The 20,289-nt window shown below is 40.0% G+C and overlaps 1 protein-coding gene across 1 annotated transcript in view; it reads left to right on the top strand.

The window, feature by feature from the left end:
- glra3 (glycine receptor alpha 3) overlaps nucleotides 1–20,289 on the top strand; it is an 80,370-nt gene that overhangs the window by 28,613 nt on the left and 31,468 nt on the right. Inside the window, exons 2-3 of the mRNA XM_022757206.1 lie at nucleotides 16,285–16,415; nucleotides 18,842–18,909. Of these exons, the coding sequence (XP_022612927.1) occupies nucleotides 16,285–16,415; nucleotides 18,842–18,909 (199 nt within the window). The remainder of the gene's footprint in view (nucleotides 1–16,284; nucleotides 16,416–18,841; nucleotides 18,910–20,289) is intronic.

Below are 20,289 nucleotides of genomic sequence, written 5' to 3'. Positions count from 1 at the left end.
TTTATGACGCTTTTCTTTTTTCGTCGCACATTGCACTGCTACATGGCTCCAACAGGTAAAAATTACATGAAACTGTGTTGAAAACTAGTCCAATGTATCAAAATGATTAAAAGAAGTGTCTTACTGTAAACATAGCACATGTTTTAACTTGCCCATTTTTGAACTATCCTACTTGAAATCTCACAATCTCCACAGCTGGCGACAGCAGCTCGCTGCACTGACGGACTTTGTGTAGCCTCATAAAATCTGTCATGTCGAGCCGCTGACGTTACGCATCGCTACGCAGCGTTACACATCTAACATGTAACCCACCTGATGCTGAGGAGCAGAAAGACGAGTCCTTCTCTGCCTCTGAGAGATCACTGTCCATAGTTTCCAGCACTTGCTCTGAAAAAGAGGAATAACAGAACCAAATATGACATGAAAAAGACATTTACTCTGAAATAAAAATATATATGATATAAATGTATTTGCTTTAACATTGGGATCAATCTGGATCTGGTCCAGGCTCATTCCTTTAAAGTCTGACAGTCGGCCTTGCTCCAGAGCTATGAGCACTTTGCTGACTTTAGCTAACTGCAGCGTTCCTTCAGGTAGTCTGTAGTACTGCCTATGAACCCGGATGTCATGGCCAAGAAAATTTGCCAGTACGTCCATCTCATTATCTTTCAGGTTCAGGACGGTGGAAAGTGTGGACACATGCTTTCTCAGCTTGGTTGAGGACAGAGTTTCAGGATGCTTGGCCCCACATTCCCTTGCAATCTGTCTGATGGCATCTGATTCCCTGAAGTGAGTCTCTGCTCCAGATCTGGAGAAGAAAAAGGGATTTTCATCAGGCACACCACAGGCCCTTCGATGTGCAACCAAGGCTTCCATTGAGGAGAGCATGTCTGGCGTTAGAAGGATGGGAACTTTCCTGTTTCTCTTCCCTTTTATTTCAATGCGCTGAAAATGCTGGCGAAGCTTTTGCTCAAACTCAGAAAGTCCTACTGCTAAATCTGAGTGCACATCTGAAGTGTCTCTGAGGGTGAAGGCACTCAGCGGCATGTTTGACACCTCACCCTCTCTCCTGCGATTATACAGGATGACTTCACAAAGAGTCAAACTGGCCAGCTTGGACCAGTTCTTATTAGGATCATCCCTGAGTCTGCTTTGGTATTCTTGTCTGCATTTATCAACATATGTGTGCATGTTCTTCACATCCTCAGTGAACGGGAGGAGCTGAGGCGTGTTCCACTTCCCCACCTCTAGAGTCTGTAGTGCACGTGATGACACACACACGTTCCACTTCTTCTCATACAGATCGCGGCTCCTCTCCAGGTTCTTCAGAAAGTCCTCATCGACAGACTCGGCCATCTGCGCTTCACACTGCAGGATATCTGCTATGTTCTTGAGACTATGACCCAGTTTTAGAGCCAAGGATGGAGTCTTATAGATGTTCTTGTCATCATCAAAACCAGCCACATCCTTCACTGCTTCCACCACAAAGTTGAAATTGGAAGGTACATAGAAGTCCTCAATATGTTTCAGTCTGCCAGCTCTCCGTGACTGCTTAATCAGTCGTCCTATTTCTCTCATTTTCTGTCTAATGTACTCATGTTTAGATTTAGGAGGAAAGCTTGTTGTTCCCCAGGAAATAGCCAGTACAAAGCTAAGGCCTGACATAGTCTTGTGGTCTAGGAGTAGAATGAAAGTATATTTCATAGAGCTGACTGTTCCGTGGGAGGCTTCAGTTGAAGAAGCATATGAAAGGAAAAAGCTCAGGTATGTAGAGTTAGGGGCAGAAGCAGAGCAGCGAGGATGGAAAGTTAGGATTTGTCCAGTGGAAGTAGGATGTAGCAGGATTTGTAGGAAGGTCTGTTGTCTCTCTTTGGTAAGGAGTAGGAGCAAGTGGACAGAGTGGTGAGGAAATAAGTAAAGGACATGTCAGATGAGGCAGCAAGATCCAGTCAGTGGATTTGGATGAGAAGAAGTAATGGTAGCTGGGGGCCCAGCAGGGGGCACTTAGGAAAGAACAGACTCTTAGGAGAAGCAAGGAAGAAAATCCAGGAAGAAGAAGTGTTTTTAAGTGGGGGGTGTGCCTGTGTGAGCCTCTTTGAGACCATGCAGTTAATTCAGGTGAGTTGGCCTGTATTGTTGTTTGTATTGCTTTGAATTGGTCTGTAGTGTGTCTCTGACTGTCTAGATGAGTATGTTTTTTTAGGTGATGTTTGGAGGAGTGGGGGAGTGGGGAGGTAGAGCACAGCCTAATCCGGCGGGGGAGAGTTTAGCTTAAAAAGGCATCTCTCCTTGACTCTACCTCCCTCATTCAAAACGCCCACTTTCTCCAACTGGTTAGGGGAGTTTGTTTGCTGAATTCTGCTGGTGGTGTTTTGTCGAGTTGATGATGTTGTTTGTGGTAGCATAGGCAAGATAAGGAGGAAAATAGGTGGTGGTGTGAGGAGCAGTGATGGCTGGCATTAGGGAGTGACTTTGGACCGCCAGTGATCACTGTCTAGCCTCCTGGAGGTGTCGTGGGACCAACTAGACGAAACACTGGTGAAAGGAGGTTCCCACCTGATGACCCCAAAGACATGTTAGTTATCACTGCTCATTAGTCTGTATAGCTGAATTAATAGTTATCATAGGACTTAGGATGTTAAGCTTAGGGAGCTATTCACTGAGTCTGGTCCATTTTCTACAGCACAAGTTTCTTGTGTTTACCTTAAATAAATGTTTGTTCTTGTCATGTCCATGCTTTGCGTACAAATGTTCTCCAAGTCTCAAAATGCTTTTCTCCTCTCTGACGATGCTTGTGACCTCATCTTGGTGCATATCATTTACCAGCTCCCAAACCTTCCTGCTGACACCATCAGGGACGGGCTGTGCATAGGCACACAGTGATTGGATCCGACTTTTGCCTGGCTTTGTAGTGCAGCATTTTCTTGAAAACCTGCACCTGGACATGTGCCTCCAGAGTGATTTTCTTTTCAGCAAAGCCTCACAGTTGATGCAGTGCATGTAGTCGCTGGCGTTCGCTGGATTCCCAGTTTGCTGACTTGGGATCAGTGTCCCACTACCAGCTTTTAGGACCTCGTTATTATGAGCACGGTTTCCTTTGTTTCTAATGAGGTCAAAGTGCAATTTTCTTTCCTTTGATTTCAAAGGAAAAGAGACTGCTTGTGCCACAACTGGTTCATTGCCGTGTTTGCGGATTAAGTGCCTTGCCATTTTATGGCACTGCATGGGACAGTACAGACAGTAATGCCTTTTACTGTAAACTCTGCCACCATATTTCTTTTTTTGTATCTTCAGTACCGACACATGTCCCAGGTTCTTGTCAGAAGAAGAGGGCGAATACTTTCTTCTGTCAGTCCTCTGTGATGTCTTCGTCTTCTTCATGTTTCCCAGGTGTGTGTCAGTACTGGGCAACGTCTTCTTCTTCTGTTTCACCGATGGAACCTCACTTGGAAGGTCACAAGATCCCTCTGAACTGCTTTCTGAAGCTTTTGATGGTTTATATTCATCACCGCTGCTTTCAGTGCAGCTCACAGAGGCATCTGATCCATCAGACAGCTTGGATATCAGTTCCAGGAATTCTTTGGTAAGCTGGAAATTAAAGATACAAAACACTTACAGCTAAATTATCTGCAATAAACATTAACAGTTACAATACATTTGAAGGGGTGCTGATAAGATTGATGCAAAACTGTCATTAACATGACATCTGTCATGAACATTAATGAATGTCAATGACTGTCATATGAACACAACTTCAAATAAAGTGTTACATTAACCAGCTATGAAAATCTTGCATTGTCTATCAGACCTCCTTACAACCTCGGCAACTGAACCTGACAATCAACCTTTGTGTGCTATACAGGGTTAGAGGAAGGCTGTGACATGCACTGTCTGAGTTGTGTTGACAGATACTGAATGAATAGAGGAACGTAGAGATAAACTAAATTTTCTAAAATTTTCTTCTTCTCAACAAATCCTAATGTTTTTAATAGTTTTTAGACAAAAGCACAGGAATAAGATCAGGCTTTGAATACACACAACTCCAGATAGTAGATCAGTTCATTGTTGGTTTGGATCCAAACATGAGATTTGTTGACATGAAGAAAAATATAAAGTAAAAACAATATCTAAAATACCCATAATTATCCTTTGTTTATTTTGTCTTGTAAAAGTTTCCTGCTTCTTTTCATTTTGCAAACTTACAAATACGCTGTCAGTTCTGGTCAGAGGGGGAACATCTGGGTCCTCACCAGTACCCGAGTGTGAACTTTCAGGGACGCATATGTCTGTGTTGTTCCCATCATCTAGGCGGGTTTCCTATGGGGAAGGAAAAACAATATAAAAAACCGGTAGAAATAGTTACCATAATACATTGAAGATTGTGAAACATGATTTCTAACTTCCAAAACCATTTGTAGAAGGATGGTCTATTTCTTATATTGCCAAATTATTCCCTACTTGCTTGAGTTTTAAGGCACATAAGGTGAACATTTAACTAATAGATCACCTTGAAACTTCCCCAGGTGATTTCTCACATCAAGACAATTGTTTTTGTATTATAAGTTATCAAATGTTATGTTTAAATATGCAAATCAGTCAATATCTAAGTAAATATGTGCAAATTTGCAAACATTTCAACAGAAATCTGAACTTTAGATGAAGCCAGATTCAAGATTCTTGTTTCATTTTGTTGACATATTAGAGTCAAAGGTTTTTACAGAGGGAGTGTTGAATATATGTGTTTTATCCTCTACACAAATCACAAACTATTGTCAACAAATAAGTCAAATAAAAAATCAATTTTCGCTATGTTTTTAAGAATAAAATGTTGTATAAATCCAGTTTTGAATGATATATGAACAAACTACTCTGTAAAAACCTTCAGAATATAGTCAGGAATAAAACTGGACAGTTTGGTGTCTACAGCTGCTGCTGCTGAAGTTGAGACTTGTGGCTCAGAGTCTGAGAAACCATATTTACAGACACATATCAATATCTGATAAAACCCTTACTAACAATATCATCTCATTATATCAACATCTGAAACACATCAACATTGATTACTGAATAACGGCATGGCTGCCTGTCATATCATTAGACCGAGTAGCTCTTTCTGGGCTTTCATAGGAGTGAGGGGTGAGGAGAGTGAACAGAGAGAGATGACGGAAGAGTGGGGAGTGCGACATGCTAAACACACAGGAGTATGTATGGTTTGGACAATGCTTGCTGGTTGCTTTGTGTGTGTTGTAACAATGACAGCTGAACTCACTCTGACACAAACCTGCACATTAAGAAAAAGCTAAGGAGCTACAGACAAGCAGATATCAAAGGTAGATACGCTTATAGCTCCAAATGTAGCAGATTTTCTATTGGTAGCATCAGCAAAGTAAAAAGTGACAGCTGCACACGGGTAGACAGTGTTTGTCACATGTAGTTTCAGGTCTGGTGATAGCTTGCAGCCTGCACACAGCTACTAATAAACTATTTAGTCTCAAACACTCACATAGTGCAAATCTCACTGTAGTTGCAGGCTCACGACAGTAACCTCTACTCACCTGGGAGGACACCTGCATTATCACTGGATAGTAACAATAACAGAGTGAAGTTAACTATTAGGAAGCCTGTCACATGGAACGAGGTGAAAGTGTTTGACACTTACCAAAGTCTTAGAGGAAGACAGCAGCTCAGATGAAAGATCTGAGTGTGATGAACTCTCTCCCTCTTGGTTTGTACTTCTTGAGGGCTGAACACCACAGACACATACATTTATTATCATTACAAACTAAAACGTAATGTGTAAGAGGTCCCATTAAAAAGACAGGTCAGAGTCTTCGTATAAAATCAGATGTTTAAATGTTTGCATGTACAGTGTATCACAACATCAGAGCCTCATCATCATTACCTGAGCTTGGTGTTTAACACGCTCCATGTGCTTAGATAAGCATTTCTCATGATGCTGCTTCAGGCGCTGTAAACGTGCCTCCCGCCTGGTAGATTGTGCACTGTACAGACAAAAGAAAACAGAAACAGAAAATATCTATCATTTAAGAGTCAACCAGCCACAGGGACGTGTGATATGACTGAAAGCTCATATCCCAATATAGGTGATTTCAAATCCATATAACAATATAACATTTTGGAGGCTAACGAAATGCTAGCTAACGGTGCGGTGGCAGGTGAAACATGCTAATTAAACACTCTCTTTCCTCTCCTCAGCCCCTCACTCCTCACAAACCCCTGAATATTAAAGTAATACAGTACAGTGATTCTTGAGAAGTGGGACAAAACCTTATTTTTTGGGATTCTGATTTTTATTCTTTAATTTTGCTGGGAAAATATATTGTAAAAGATTAAAATCTTGGCTATTAAATCCTGTAACGGGCCAATTTCCCATTGATATATTTTTTTCTTAAATTGTACTTTTTGCAGGTGAGGGCTTAAATTTTTTCAACTCCGTCAGGCACACAAAATGTCATAGTATTATAATATAAAACTTGCAGGAGATGTTTAATGACTTTTGTTATATTAAATACAAGATTATTTAATTATCTGTATAATCAAAAAGTCCGATATCTTTTCATTCAAGAAATAAAAACCATCATAATGTTGCCCACGTACAATTTCCGTTGAAAATGTTATTTGTGTTTGTGATAAGCTACATATAATATTATTTTTAACACAAAGAACAAACATTAGGTGTACCTTATAAACTTTTTATTGACATAAACTCATTTATAAATCATTCTGAACATATATTTGATGAATATAACAGAAAAAATCCATCTGACAGGGGTGACTTCTCAATGACGGAGTTGACAGCCAACTGACGGAGTTGACATCATGTGAAACACAAAATAGAAGACAAACATAAAAAAGTTGGAAGCATGCTGAATGCCATTTTCAAACATAAATCTTCTCTTTTTGATTGTTTCAGATTTTAACAGAACTCAGCTATTACATCAAAACCTGAGAAATTTGAGAAGATGTGAGACTTTGTAACCAAACTCATCAACTTTCAAACAAAATAACAATAACTGTGAAAGACTTATCTTCCTCTGTCAGAAATCAACAGTCACCATCGATTACTTCTAGGGATGGGACGATATATCAACGTTTAATATCACATTACAAAAATGTGAGGACATGTATGTGTCAGAAAAATGAATGGGGATATTATCTTCATGTTTTCTGTAGTAGTAATCACACATGGGATGCTTGACTGTCACAATTAAACAAACTCATCCAAATTATATTATTTACACTTTGTAATGACATTTGGAAATTGTTAAACTTTTAATCAGAACAGCGCCTGTAGTTGAAATATTTGTGGCTCAGAAATAAAAAAACAGATGGACGGCCATCCTTTGTCATTGAACTTTACATCACACTTACAAATAATTTGATGTGACATTAACATTGGACATTGGCCTTAAGTGTGGCTCTTCAGTCATTGGGAATCAGATAGCTAACATGTTCACCTTCTATGAAATCCATTACATCTGGAGAAATTCTATATATTTCCCTTGTCCGACTGAGATGCATGGGAGCCCCATTTCCCACCAGTTTAACCAGAACATCTTTAACAGGACAAAAACATTCATCTCTCCTGCCATGTTGAGGAGTGAATTTCTCATTGGGGCCATGGGGATGCAGGAATTCCACTTTCACATCCTGATTTTCACCATCCACAGAAACGGCTCTGGCCAGCCACCAGTTGTCATCATAAACTACTGCCAGCCAGTCACCAGGCTCGATATCCTCAGCAGTTAGTCCTTTAGATGTGCCCTCAGGGCCTGAAGGTGGCTCTTCTTCCATTTCCATCATAAGTTGTGCTAACGGGCCTAACACGTTTTCTTTGGGGGCTGCAGAATATCTCTGGATATCTGTGCTGCCTTGCTCAGTGCTGAAAGTAAAACGAACTGGACTGAAACAGTGACACATTCCTTGTTCAATGCAGAAACATGCCAGTTCTCTGTACCAGAGAGTGTTTTGATCTGGCATGATCTGGTGAATCTTTCTTGTTGCAGGCAAAGATTTCAGGGTAGGCGGAAGGACTTTGTCAAACCTCTCCATTTCTTGTTCATCAGTGAGGTAGAGTATGACATTGTTAAGGCTGTTGGAAACTTTGTCATAAAACTGTTTGGCACTGACAATGTCATGTCCTCTTCAAACCAGACTGTCGGCTACCTTCTTCACTGCCCCCCCAATGCCTTCTGGGGTGCCTTTTCAATGTGAAGTTGGGAAAAAGTTCCATGTTGCTCTTGTAAACCCTAATTTCTGAGGTATGTCACTGAGAAGGAAGAAATTTTTCTTATTCTTGTATTGCTTGCTTGGACCATCTGACCAGAAATGTACTGTATCAACTGATGGATGTGCCCTGTGTATCTCTCTCAGTACAGGATCCATATAGGCCCAAATTGATGCAGCATCTTGACATTTAGATTCAGAAACTGTGCAGAATCCTGACTTAGTTTCCCTTGTATAATACTTACCTGTATGTAAATTTAACAGAGGTAAGTTCTGTCCAAAATGGCATGCCTGGACTTCAGAATGGTACTTGCATTTCCATGCCTCCAAAAAATCAATGTGTATGATGACCTCGTTTTCTTTGCAAGCTTGAATCAGGTTGCGGTATTCTTGTGACTGGTTCCGGGCAAGACACACATGTAGTGTGGTTTCGCTTTTGAGTTTTTCTTCATATAATGGAATAAGCTCTGAGAGCTTGCCTTCATGAGATACCATAATTGTTGAGGTGTATGTTTCATTTGCATTTGATCGGCCCACTCTTTCCCACTGCTTCCATTGGACGTTAGTTGTCTCATGTTCTGGGAGCAGCAATGTCTCCTTGTTTACACAGCGTGCACATTTTCGAAGGAGGCAGGACTCAGTTGCTGGTGTGCAACACACCACTTTAAAACTATCCTCAAGTTTTGTTGAATCCACAACCAATGATGATTTCAGCACCTCCAACATAAAAGCTGCATTCTCATGAAGTTTACATAGGTATGTTTTGCGGTCAGAGGGTTTTGGTGCAGTAATATGAAAGGGCCTTAAAGCACAAAAGGATGAGTAACTGAGTTTTACTGTAGGGTTGCTTGTGATGAATTCATTGTGTAAGTTTTTCATGGTGTCCATTAAGATCATCCTCTGACGCTTTACTTTCTTCCTTGTTATGGTATCTTGTTTGTCTTTTGTAATCCGGGCAGAGTTATGGAAGAAGTCTTGAACTTCTTTGGCGATGACCTGAAGGTATCTTGCCTTTTTTGTCTTGGTTTGTTTTTTGTTTAGAGATTTATAGGATATTCCAAACTGTTGGATCTTGTGGAGAATGCGATATTTTTTAAGAATTTTCCCTGATACAGTCAATTCTCGTTTCCTGAGTAGAGTTTTGTGATTGTTTGCGGACAGCTCATTTACCAAAGCATTGTGAAAAAGAAGGGTCCTCTTAATTTCAGGATTTCTCAACTTACTTCCACAAACCATTTTCTCAGTCATGGTTTGTGGAGAGTACATGACACATTTGGAAGTTTTTTTTAAGACAATCCCTCCCTCTCTTCAGTGTCAACAGCTTGCTTTTTTAAAGACTTAATTTCTCTTATGCGCCTTTTCTTATGCCTTTTCCTGGCCCTCTCTCCTGCAAGGGACTGTCTGCTAACACCTTGCTCATCGAGGCCCTCATCTAATGGGCTACCTGGTGGTGTATCTGCTATCTGCAGAGTCTCAAAGTCTTTTTTGCGCTTTCTTGACCTCTTCTGGGAATTTCTCCATGTCCTTCTCTTTAATCTCCTTGCTTGCTCAGTCATGTCTCGTATTTGTTTTATTTTCCCCTCCACACATCTTTTTCTCCATCTTTCTCGCTCCCTTTGTAGTTCTTCTGCTTTTCTGTCTGGCTGATTATTTATCCTCTCCCTTCTCTTTCTCTGATACTCTCTATTTCTGGCTCTCTTTGCCTCTAATGACAGGGACTGTTTAGCCATTTGTATCTGAAAATTTTTAAAGTAAATAGCCTTCTTAGTCATTGATATCCATACATTAAAACACTTGATAAAGGTAGTAATGGTATTTAAATAACTTAATGGAAAAAAGCACTAATTTCAAACACATTATTCAATTATTAAAGAGAACTGAGACTTATGTCACCTCCGTCAGGACAGATGTCAATGTCAGTTGATGTCTTACGGAGTTGAAGAACTGTTAGATTTTTTTATTTCACAGCATAGCTGTAGGGAGTAGCCATTTCATTTTTCAAAGTTGCTAAGACTTCTCTTAATACTAATCAAAATGCACATTTTTAAACCATAATTCTTATTTAGTTTTGAATTAGAAGGTCTATGGAGTTGACCTGTTATGGTTGAGACACACCCGATAGCAATATTAATTCATGAATTTATCAAAAAATGGGAACATTACCAGTGCTTGAGCAGCATTCCCTCCTTTTTAGAAACCAGGAAGTGAGACAGGGGTCTTTAGGATATACAGTAGCTAACCCTTTTTATGCCTTTTATGGCTTATTCACAACATTACACTAACTGTAGCTTCAGTATGAATATCAGAACTGCTAACTGTACCTTCAGTATGAATATCATAACTGCCAACTGTAGCTTCAGTATCTATGAATATCAGAACTGCTAACTGTAGCTTCAGTATGAATATCAGAACAGCTAACTGTAGCTTCAGTATCTATGAATATCAGAACAGCTAACTGTAGTTTCAGTATGAATATCAGAACTGCTAACTGTAGCTTCAGTATGAATATCAGAACAGCTAACTGTAGCCTCAGTATCTATGAATATCAGAACAGCTAACTGTAGTTTCAGTATGAATATCAGAACTGCTAGCTGTAGCTTCAGTATCTATGAATATCAGAACAGCTAACTGTAGCTTCAGTATGAATATCATAACTGCCAACTGTAGCTTCAGTATCTATGAATTTCAGAACTGCTAACTGTAGCTTCAGTATGAATATCAGAACAGCTAACTGTAGCTTCAGTATGAATATCATAACTGCCAACTGTAGCTTCAGTATCTATGAATATCAGAACTGCTAGCTGTAGCTTCAGTATCTATGAATATCATAACTGCCAACTGTAGCTTCAGTATCTATGAATTTCAGAACTGCTAACTGTAGCTTCAGTATGAATATCAGAACTGCTAGCTGTAGCTTTAGTATCTATGAATATCAGAACAGCTAACTGTAGCTTCAGTATCTATGAATATCAGAACTGCTAACTGTAGCTTCAGTATGAATATCAGAACTGCTAACTGTAGCTTCAGTATGAATATCAGAACAGCTAACTGTAGCTTCAGTATCTATGAATATCAGAACTGCCAACTGTAGCTTCAGTATGAATATCAGAACTGCCAACTGTAGCTTCACCAGTGAAGTCACTGGCAAGTCTAAAGATGTCTAAAGATGTGGGGCGGCATTTCAGATTTAAAAACTATGTAGAGAGTGAAGAGCTGGACAAAAGCAAAGCAATATGTGAAAAGTGAAGAAGAAGCTATGTGTACTTGTTCATACAGTGTAGCTGGTGCACTGGGGTAGTTAACAACGCACATTACACCTATTATTTCTTGAGATGCCTGTCTAAACTCAAGTTAAACAGAAAAGTGCATTAATGTAACTGCTTTGGGTCGATTCCTGATGTAAGCATGAATGTTTTTAATAATGCACCAGCACCTGGTTAGAGGAACACTTTACAGCAGTTATTTTCAGAGAATCTCATTCATATCCATGAAAAACTGATGTTATAACTAAAATATCTCTGACTGAATCAATGTCGAATCGAATCGATGGCAGGATTTCTTCTGGTGATCCTGATGACCAGTCGTGTGTGTGTGTGCGTGTGTGCGTGCGTGCGCCACTGTTTTGTTCTGAACATACAGTTGAATTGTCCATTAAAGAAAAGTGACAAAGTGTTTGTGCAGCTGTCAGTTTGGTTCAGACAAAGACAATAAGAATCTGTTTATTTCTAATTAGAAACCACTGGTTCATTTGTTATTAGTGACGTTCTAAAGAGGCATCAGGATGTTACTGTTGGCAGTAATGACAGCAGCAGCAGATTAAAGCAACATTAGATATATGCAGCTCTCCTCTTTAAAGGGCCTTTGTGTGACAGAGGCAGTAGTGGCAGATTAAACACTCATCCATTATTGATAAGCTGTGGATGTTATGCTGTGTCTCTGTACATCGCTCCCTATTGTTCTCCCATGTTTTAAAAGAACAGAGTATAGAGGACAGAGGGGGCAGGAAGAGGAGGGACGGAAGAGATTGCAGGAGAGCAGAAGAAGAGATGGGGGGGAGTTAGCACTGCAGCAGCCTAAGCAGCTTAGCAGCTGATTTAAGATGCTCTGAGCTGACAACTCTGCAAGAGTGTGACTGTTAACTGAAGCATTCAGAGACAGAGGCTGATCCAGGTGGAGGTGGAGAAAAGCGGCAGCATGGTGAGACAGACAGATTCAGTAATGAGACTGTACTTTGTGATGTGTGGCCATGAGCAGCAGCACCAGGAAACAGTGACTGAAGACGTGGAGCTGCCTGATGGCAGTGTGTTGTCCACTGATATTATAAACTTCATCACAGTAACATCTTTGTTTCCGAGACTGTCTCACCTTTAACCTGTCTGTCACAGTGACAGGCCTAACACACAGAGAGGGAGGAGTCACCAAAATGACTGGGACTCTAATAAATGTAATGTATAATTTAACGTTGCCATGAATATTTCATCTGCTACACTGGCAGAGGAGATGAAGCAGAAGCTCCAGCAGCACCTGAATCCACCACCAGGTATAAACACTGTTATGTCACTGAGATAAACAGACAGACACACGCACACAGACACATCATGTTGAGCATGACTCACGCACTCCTCACAGACTGTTATCAGAAAGAGTGTGTGTCCGCTCGGGTCCCAGTGGTGTGTTTCTGTGTCAGCGCTCTCAGGCCGAGGGCAGAATGAGGGGCTGTATCAGTCCCAGGCTGCACGGCACTGCAGTCAGACATGACAGTGACAGCACTACAGATATTTTCTCCCTGAGACTCAAACACATGTGTGTCTTCATTCTAGGGTCAGAGGTCACAGGACAGATATGAAATATTTCCTCTGATGTTGTGATTGATATGAACCGACTGACTCCTGGGAACTCAAGTCTAAATAAGTTTATTAGAACAATGTATTTTATATAACACATGTATCTGCATGTTGTTGCCTGTTGTTGGGTGTTGTTACATGTTGCACTCATGTTATTGCATGTTATGCATGTTTTTGCCCTCATGTTGTTGCCTGTTGTTGCACACAAGTTGTTGCATTTAGTTGACTGTTGTTGTTGCACTCACTTTGGTGCATGTTGCTGTGCTCACATTGTTGCATGTTGTTGCCTTTTGTTGCGCTCACATTGTTGCATGTTGTTGCCTGTGGTTGCCTGTGGTTGCATTCACATTGTTGCCTGTTGTTGTTGCACTCATGTTGTCTGTTGTTATATGTTGTTGCACTCACATTGTTGCCTGTTGTTGCATGTTATTGTCGCCTGTTGTTGCGCACACGTTGTTGTATGTAGTTCACTGTTGTTGTTGCATGTTGTTGCACTCATGTTGGTGCATGTTGCTGCGCTTACATTGTTGCATGTTGCTGCACTCATATTGTTGCATGTTGTAGCCTGAGGCGCTCACATTGTTGCCTGTTGTTGTTGCACTCATGTTGTTGTCTGTTGTTGCGCTCACATTGTTGTCTGTTGTTGTTGCATGTTGCGCTCACGTTGTTGCATTTAGGTGCCTGTTATTGTTGCATGTTGTTGCACTCATGTTGCTGCACGTTGCTGCACTCACATTGTTGCATGTCGCTGTGCTCATGTTGTTGCATGTTGTTGTGCTTACGTTGTTGTCTGTTGTCATGTTGTTGTGCTTACGTTGTTGTCTGTTGTTGCCCGTTTTGGCCTGTTGTTGCACTCACATTGTTGCATGTTGTTTGGCTGACATTTTTGCGCTCTGCTCCACTCTTGGCTCCTCGTCACTGAGTTCCCTGCTCTCTGTCGTTCCTTATCTCCCACAGCTCATTGGAAATGAATGAGAGCTGGTCTCTTTGTGTCTTGCTGTCACTGTCAGCATGAGTGTGTGTTCTGAAGAGGTTAACTGAGTGATCAGACTCATGGTAAACACACTGCCTTTGTGTCTGAGGATTGTCTGAGGCCACTTCCTACTGGGCTAAATTTGGCTAATTCCATCTGCCAGATTAAAGGTTGATGATCCTGAAAATACATTTAGATGTTGATTTAGGATGTGGTCGTGTGTGTGTGTGTGTGTGTGTGTGTGTGTGTGTGTGTGTGTGTGTGTGTCTCTCTGTGTTCAGCAGTATGACCCTTGCTGTGAGCTGGTTGGTTATTTTTGGAAATGTTCCCTCTTGTCCCAGCTGACAAACACACACAAACACAGTGTAGTTTCAGGATCATCAAGCTTTACCTTGGCATTTAGAAGCTCCTTTCCATTCACCCCAGCAGACACGCACGCACGCACACACACACACACACACATACAGACACACACCTCAACCATCACAGCTAAATGCCTGACCCCAACCCAGACCTAAACCTGATTCCAACCTGAACCATAAAACCAGGCCGGAACCCTCAAACACCATGTGAAGAACATGTCCTCACTCTGTAAGGTCTATAACTCAAACTGTTTCCTGTACAACAGAAGTTAATAATAATAATAATAATAATAATAATAATAATAATAATAATAATAATAATTAATAATACATTTTATTTATTGGCACCTTACAGCATCAATCAAATACACAGTAGCAACAACAGTGTCCAAAGCATACAATTCAAACTAAGTTAGAGAAAATATTTTTTAATTGCATAAAATAAATATGATTATTGTATAGAACACTAGTGCTGGAGTCAAACACAGTAGATAAGTTCTCTTAAGGCTCTTAACCCCAGAGTGGTCAGATGGGCAGGAGGTACAGTGACGTTGAGGACGGGATAGAATATTAAAAGTTGTAATTTGTCCTTGTATCTCCGGGTGAGTCCTTAAAATTAGTAAATTCAGGTGTGAAATCACCTGCTGCTGTTTCAGCCTAGTTCCAGTGGAAAAACCCCCTCTGACTGTATCTTCCACCATCAATGATGTCGCCCTCAGTGGAATCATGGTTTCAGGAAACACCTGTATGTTATTCATGTTGTTACAATGGTTCATACCATGATTTTAAGGAAATACTTGCCTGGCAACTGATTCGATAAACATGTAAAGAGGATTTAAAGAACAGGAAAGACTACATTCCTACTCAGGCTGTACAGTTATTTACACACTCTGATTTTTTCTAATTTTTCATGTTGTATCACAGTATGGGCTCAAGCATCACTGTCTATAGCCCCTCACATCCTTATACAATCAGGCACTGAAAATACTGGACAAAAAGCCTGTCTGGTGGCATCACTGTCACATACTGGAAACATACAACCATCTGCATGAATTTCCCCCTGGGGATAAATAAAGTATCTATCTATCTACCTAACTAGCTAGCTAGATACATGCAACAACAGTTTATCCCCAGAGTCTCTCTCCAGATACATTCCCAGGCAGTGCAGTAACAGAGGAACTGTGGTGAATTGCAACAGCAAAATACCAGAAATGTAGACAATCAGCTTTCGCCATAAAGAGCTATGAACATATAACCAGCTGAAATCAATATCGATATAAATTCCTTTACAACAAAGGTTCAGTGCTGATAAAAGCAAACCAGAGCTGTACTCATCTATAGGTAATTGTATCTATTGTTAATTGCTTATGTTTGACTGTTTATCTGCTTGTTGTGAAGTTGTTGTCTCTTTTTAGACTGAACATTTGTATTTTTTTAGCTAATTGTAGGCTGTTATAGTTGTGTGTTTGTTTTGTTTTTGTTGTTGTTTGAATCAAAGGAATATGTTCTATGATGATTTCTGGCTGTTTGAAACCTGACATATGTTTGAAGTGTTTGAGATCAGATTCATTCATGATTCAGATTCACATGGGATCAGTAGATATGATAGAAAACAAAGGAGCATGTTTCTACCATCAGCTGATCGTGAAGCTCAGTGCAGCACTGTTATAACACAGGTGACTGTTACTGAGCTCAGATCAGCAGGTGGATCCACAGCGTGTTGGTCAGTGTTGTCCCAGGTGTTTGAATAGAAACCATCAGAGCTGCCAAACACAGTCAAGACCTCAGTCAGTACACATACACCCTGCTGAGAACATGTCACAAATCACTCGTGTTATCTGTTGTGTCTCTGTGATAGTGTGGGTCAGTGTAAGGAGGTGGACAGTGCTGCGAGGACACGGCAAGCCCCGATGTCTCCCTCTGACTTCCTGGACAAACTCATGGGGAGGACATCAGGGTATGACGCCAGGATAAGACCCAACTACAAAGGTATGTATCACGCTGTGTGTGTGTGTGTGCGTATGTGTGGATGCTGGTGTAACAGTGAGATGATGCTGTAGTTTCATTTGAGCGGCAGCTCCAGGCTGATAAACAGCCCTTCACAATAAAGTACCTTCACAGTAAAACACATTGAATGTGAATTGAGAACATGAAAACTGAACTTTTACACTAGTGTGTGTTATACAGGTTTTGAGAAACCCAAATACCCTTCATGGACTACATATAAAAAAGGGACAAATTTCCCTCCATAACAATAATTTATTTGATGAATTATTTCAGAAGAGTGTTTGAATAAATGACCAAAGATCCTTTTCTTGTATCAAATCAAATGTATTGAAGTTATTTCAGTATGAACAGGAGAAACCACTCCACTGTCTGACAGGTCAACAAGACAAGGCTGCTTCCTGAATTTCTTGTCAAAACAATACAACAATAAAATACACAACAACATAACAATATAAAACTAGATACAGAACAAATGTTTGCCTGATTTTACAGCTTGTTGTTATCTGCTAGCTTAATATCTTAACTTCCTGAATTTCCCCTAGGGGATAAATAAAGTATATATCTATCTATCTAATACCTGATCAACCCAGTACAACACCATATCAGTCTAATGATACTCTAATAACAGTAATAGTATTATTAAGTAAAGAAACACAAGTTTTATTTCAGTTTTAATTCATGGTTTCATGTATAAATCCCTCTGAACGTCTGTGTATCTGCAGCAGTGAAACCAGAACCAACAGATAGGAGAGATCTGTCAGACCTCAGAGCTTGTTGCTGAGACAGAGACAGGTCTCCAATAAAGTTAACTTCCTCCTGATCTGTCAGAATGTTTTTCATAAAATTGATCCAATATGTATTTCAGTAACTGTGAGGCTAAAGAATCATAATCTGTGATCAGGTTCACTTCTCCTGTTGGGGTGAATAGACTCAGACCTGCAGACAGAGTACAGGAAGGAAACTACTGCTCACTGCTGCAGATTAAACTGTGACAAAGACATAGACAGAGGCCTGATCAGTGTTGGCAGCTCGGTCTTGGATCAGATGTGATCCAGCAGGTTTGGTGTGGACCTGGTCAGGACCACCACAGTGACTGCACAGTGCTGACTGTGAAACATGGAGGTGGAGTGAGCTGATATGAGATATTGCAGGTTTCAAACATTTATTTTTTGAATGAATTGGCTCCATTCTTCTTGGACTCAATGTGTGTTTACTTGACCATTGTGTGATATTGAACACTGTAAATTAAAGCTGTTTGTTAAGGAACTGCTGCAATTCAAACTGATAAACCTCTTCTCTAGTGTTCTAACATATGAACTCAGCTGCAGCTGATCAGTGCTTTCATTAGCTCAGACTCTTCTTAGCGCAGTCTAACCTGTGGGCTTTAATAAAGCCTGGTCACATGGAGTCGTTCCTTTTAACAGCAGAGGTCCAGAACTACTCTTTTCTTTCACTCTGAGATCCTGCTCCTGTGTTTTATTCACACTTTAAGCAGCGTTAACAAAAAGTGACCACCGCAACCACAAGTTCTGCACGTTGTAATGGATCTTACAGGTTAATAAATGGTATCTTCTTGTAATTGTGCTGTGCTGTAGTTTGTGTTCACTATGTTAATTAAAAAGGTTTCATTCATTCATTTGAGAATACATTGGTGGCACAGTGCAAAGCCTGTTTACATGACATCCTTGTAAAAAATTCTGAATTCTACATCACTGAAAATATTTTTACTTTAAGAAAATATGTTTAATGACGGTGCCTTCATTGGTGTCTCAAAAGAGCCTTCATTAGTGAATTAAAGGAGCCTTCGTTAGTGAATAAAAGGAGCCTTCATTCGTGAATTAAAGGAACCTGCATTGGTGAATAAAAGGAGCTTTCATTGGTGAATTAAAGTAGCCTTCATTAGTGACTTAAATGAGCCTTCATTAGTGAATTAAAGGAGCCTTCGTAAGTGAATAAAAGGAGCCTTTACTGGTGAATTAAAGGAGATTTCGGGGTGTCGTGTGGCGTAGTGGTCTAAGCAGGCGCTCCATGTGTAGAGACTACAGTCCTCGCTGCAGTTGGCCCTGGTTCGAGTCCCGCATCGGACGGCCTTTGCTGCATGTCATTCCCTCTCTCTCTGCCTCCCCATTTCCTGTCTGTCTCTACTGCACTATCAAATAAAGGCATAAAAAGCCCCAAAAAATATACTTTAAAAAAAAAAGAATTAAAGGAGAATTCATTAGTGACTTAAAGGAGCTTTTCATTGGTAAATTAAAGGAGCCTTCATTAGTGACTTAAAGAGAGGGCAGAGAGTTCACGACCTCAAAGAGTCAAGCTTTCATATACTCCAGTGACTCAGTGTTTCTTCTAAGCATATGTATTTATATTTATATTGTATTACATCTGATCATTGTGTCTGTCCTCTACAGGTCCACCAGTCAATGTTTCCTGTAACATCTTCATCAACAGCTTTGGCTCCATTGCTGAAACCACCATGGTGAGTAAATAAGATTCACATTGAATAAGTCTAAAGTCACAGACAATGTTTATAACAGATTTACATGAACTTAAAGAAACTTGATTTATGAAACATGCAACATGCTGTGTACCCTATAAACACCATGAATGCCCCTGTGTCTGGAGGTTCTGATTGATTTTTGGGTTAGGGTCAGGTTTCTTCTGACCTTTGTTGGGGTAAGAGATTAAGATGTGATTATGATACTGATATCATGATGGAGAGATTGATTGGTTGGGATGACTAGAAGTTCTAGAAGACTTAGAGAAGTTTAGTTGAAGGTGGCATTCTTTCATCCATGTGGATATGTGAGAGAGACTATAGCTATAGCTGGGTGTTGTCTGCATAGCGGTGATACGAGAAGCCATGTTACTAACTGGACCTAAGGAGGTGGTGTATATTGCAAAGAGGAGGGGCCCAAGAACCGATCCTTGGGGCACTTCAGTTGGGAGGGGATGGGATAAGGACTTGTCCTTGTCATGACACTGGAGGAGAGACCAGTGAACGAGGACTACTTAAAGAATAGGACTTAAGGTCTTTGAATAGTCAGTCTTTGAGCAACAAGAGGAGCCCTGAACTACCCCTGATGCTCCATGTGTTAACTGACCTCTCCCACTCTTTTAAACACTTTTAAAATGTAATATCTCAGTCCTTTCTCACATCTTAAGTAAAAAGCTCTCTGTAATCACTAGTTCTGCCTAACAATAACATTAACACACACACACACACACACACACACACACACACACACAGCAAAGGCTTAGGCAATATCCAAAATTTAATAACTTGAAACAGTCCAGCCAAAATAATACACAAAAAAAATAATACAATCGCAGGTTTTTTATAATATATAATTATATTATTGTATTTGATGTTTCAGGTATAAGTGATGCTGCCACTAAACAGTTCATAGTGTTATTTTTCACATGCCAAAGTACAATGCACAGTAAGAAAAGCAGTGAGATGAAAGAACATAATATGGCGGGAAAAAGTGCATATTGAATATTGGCCTAAGCCTAACACACACACACACACACACACACACACACACACAGTGTTCATCATTTATAGATACTTTTTATTGAGTTTAAACAAACAGAACAACATACAATACCCCCATCTCAGACAGCCATATAGCGCACACACAACGAAAAAAAGAGAAAAAATAAAAAATAAATAAATAAAATGAAATATATAAATAATGAAATAAAATAAAACAAAAAAATGAATCAATCGATTAATTAATTAAATAATAAATAAATTAATAAATAAATTAAATAACTAATAAATATTGACAATACTTGAGTTTGAATAACGGTAATAAAGCAAAAAATTATTAAAGAGAAAGAAAAAAAAATTACA

The sequence above is a fragment of the Seriola dumerili genome, unplaced genomic scaffold (genome assembly GCF_002260705.1).
Source record: "Seriola dumerili isolate Sdu_G_001 unplaced genomic scaffold, Sdu_1.0 BDQW01000267.1, whole genome shotgun sequence".
NCBI classification, from domain to species: domain Eukaryota; kingdom Metazoa; phylum Chordata; class Actinopteri; order Carangiformes; family Carangidae; genus Seriola; species Seriola dumerili.
This window is presented reverse-complemented; position numbering and strand designations above follow the sequence as displayed.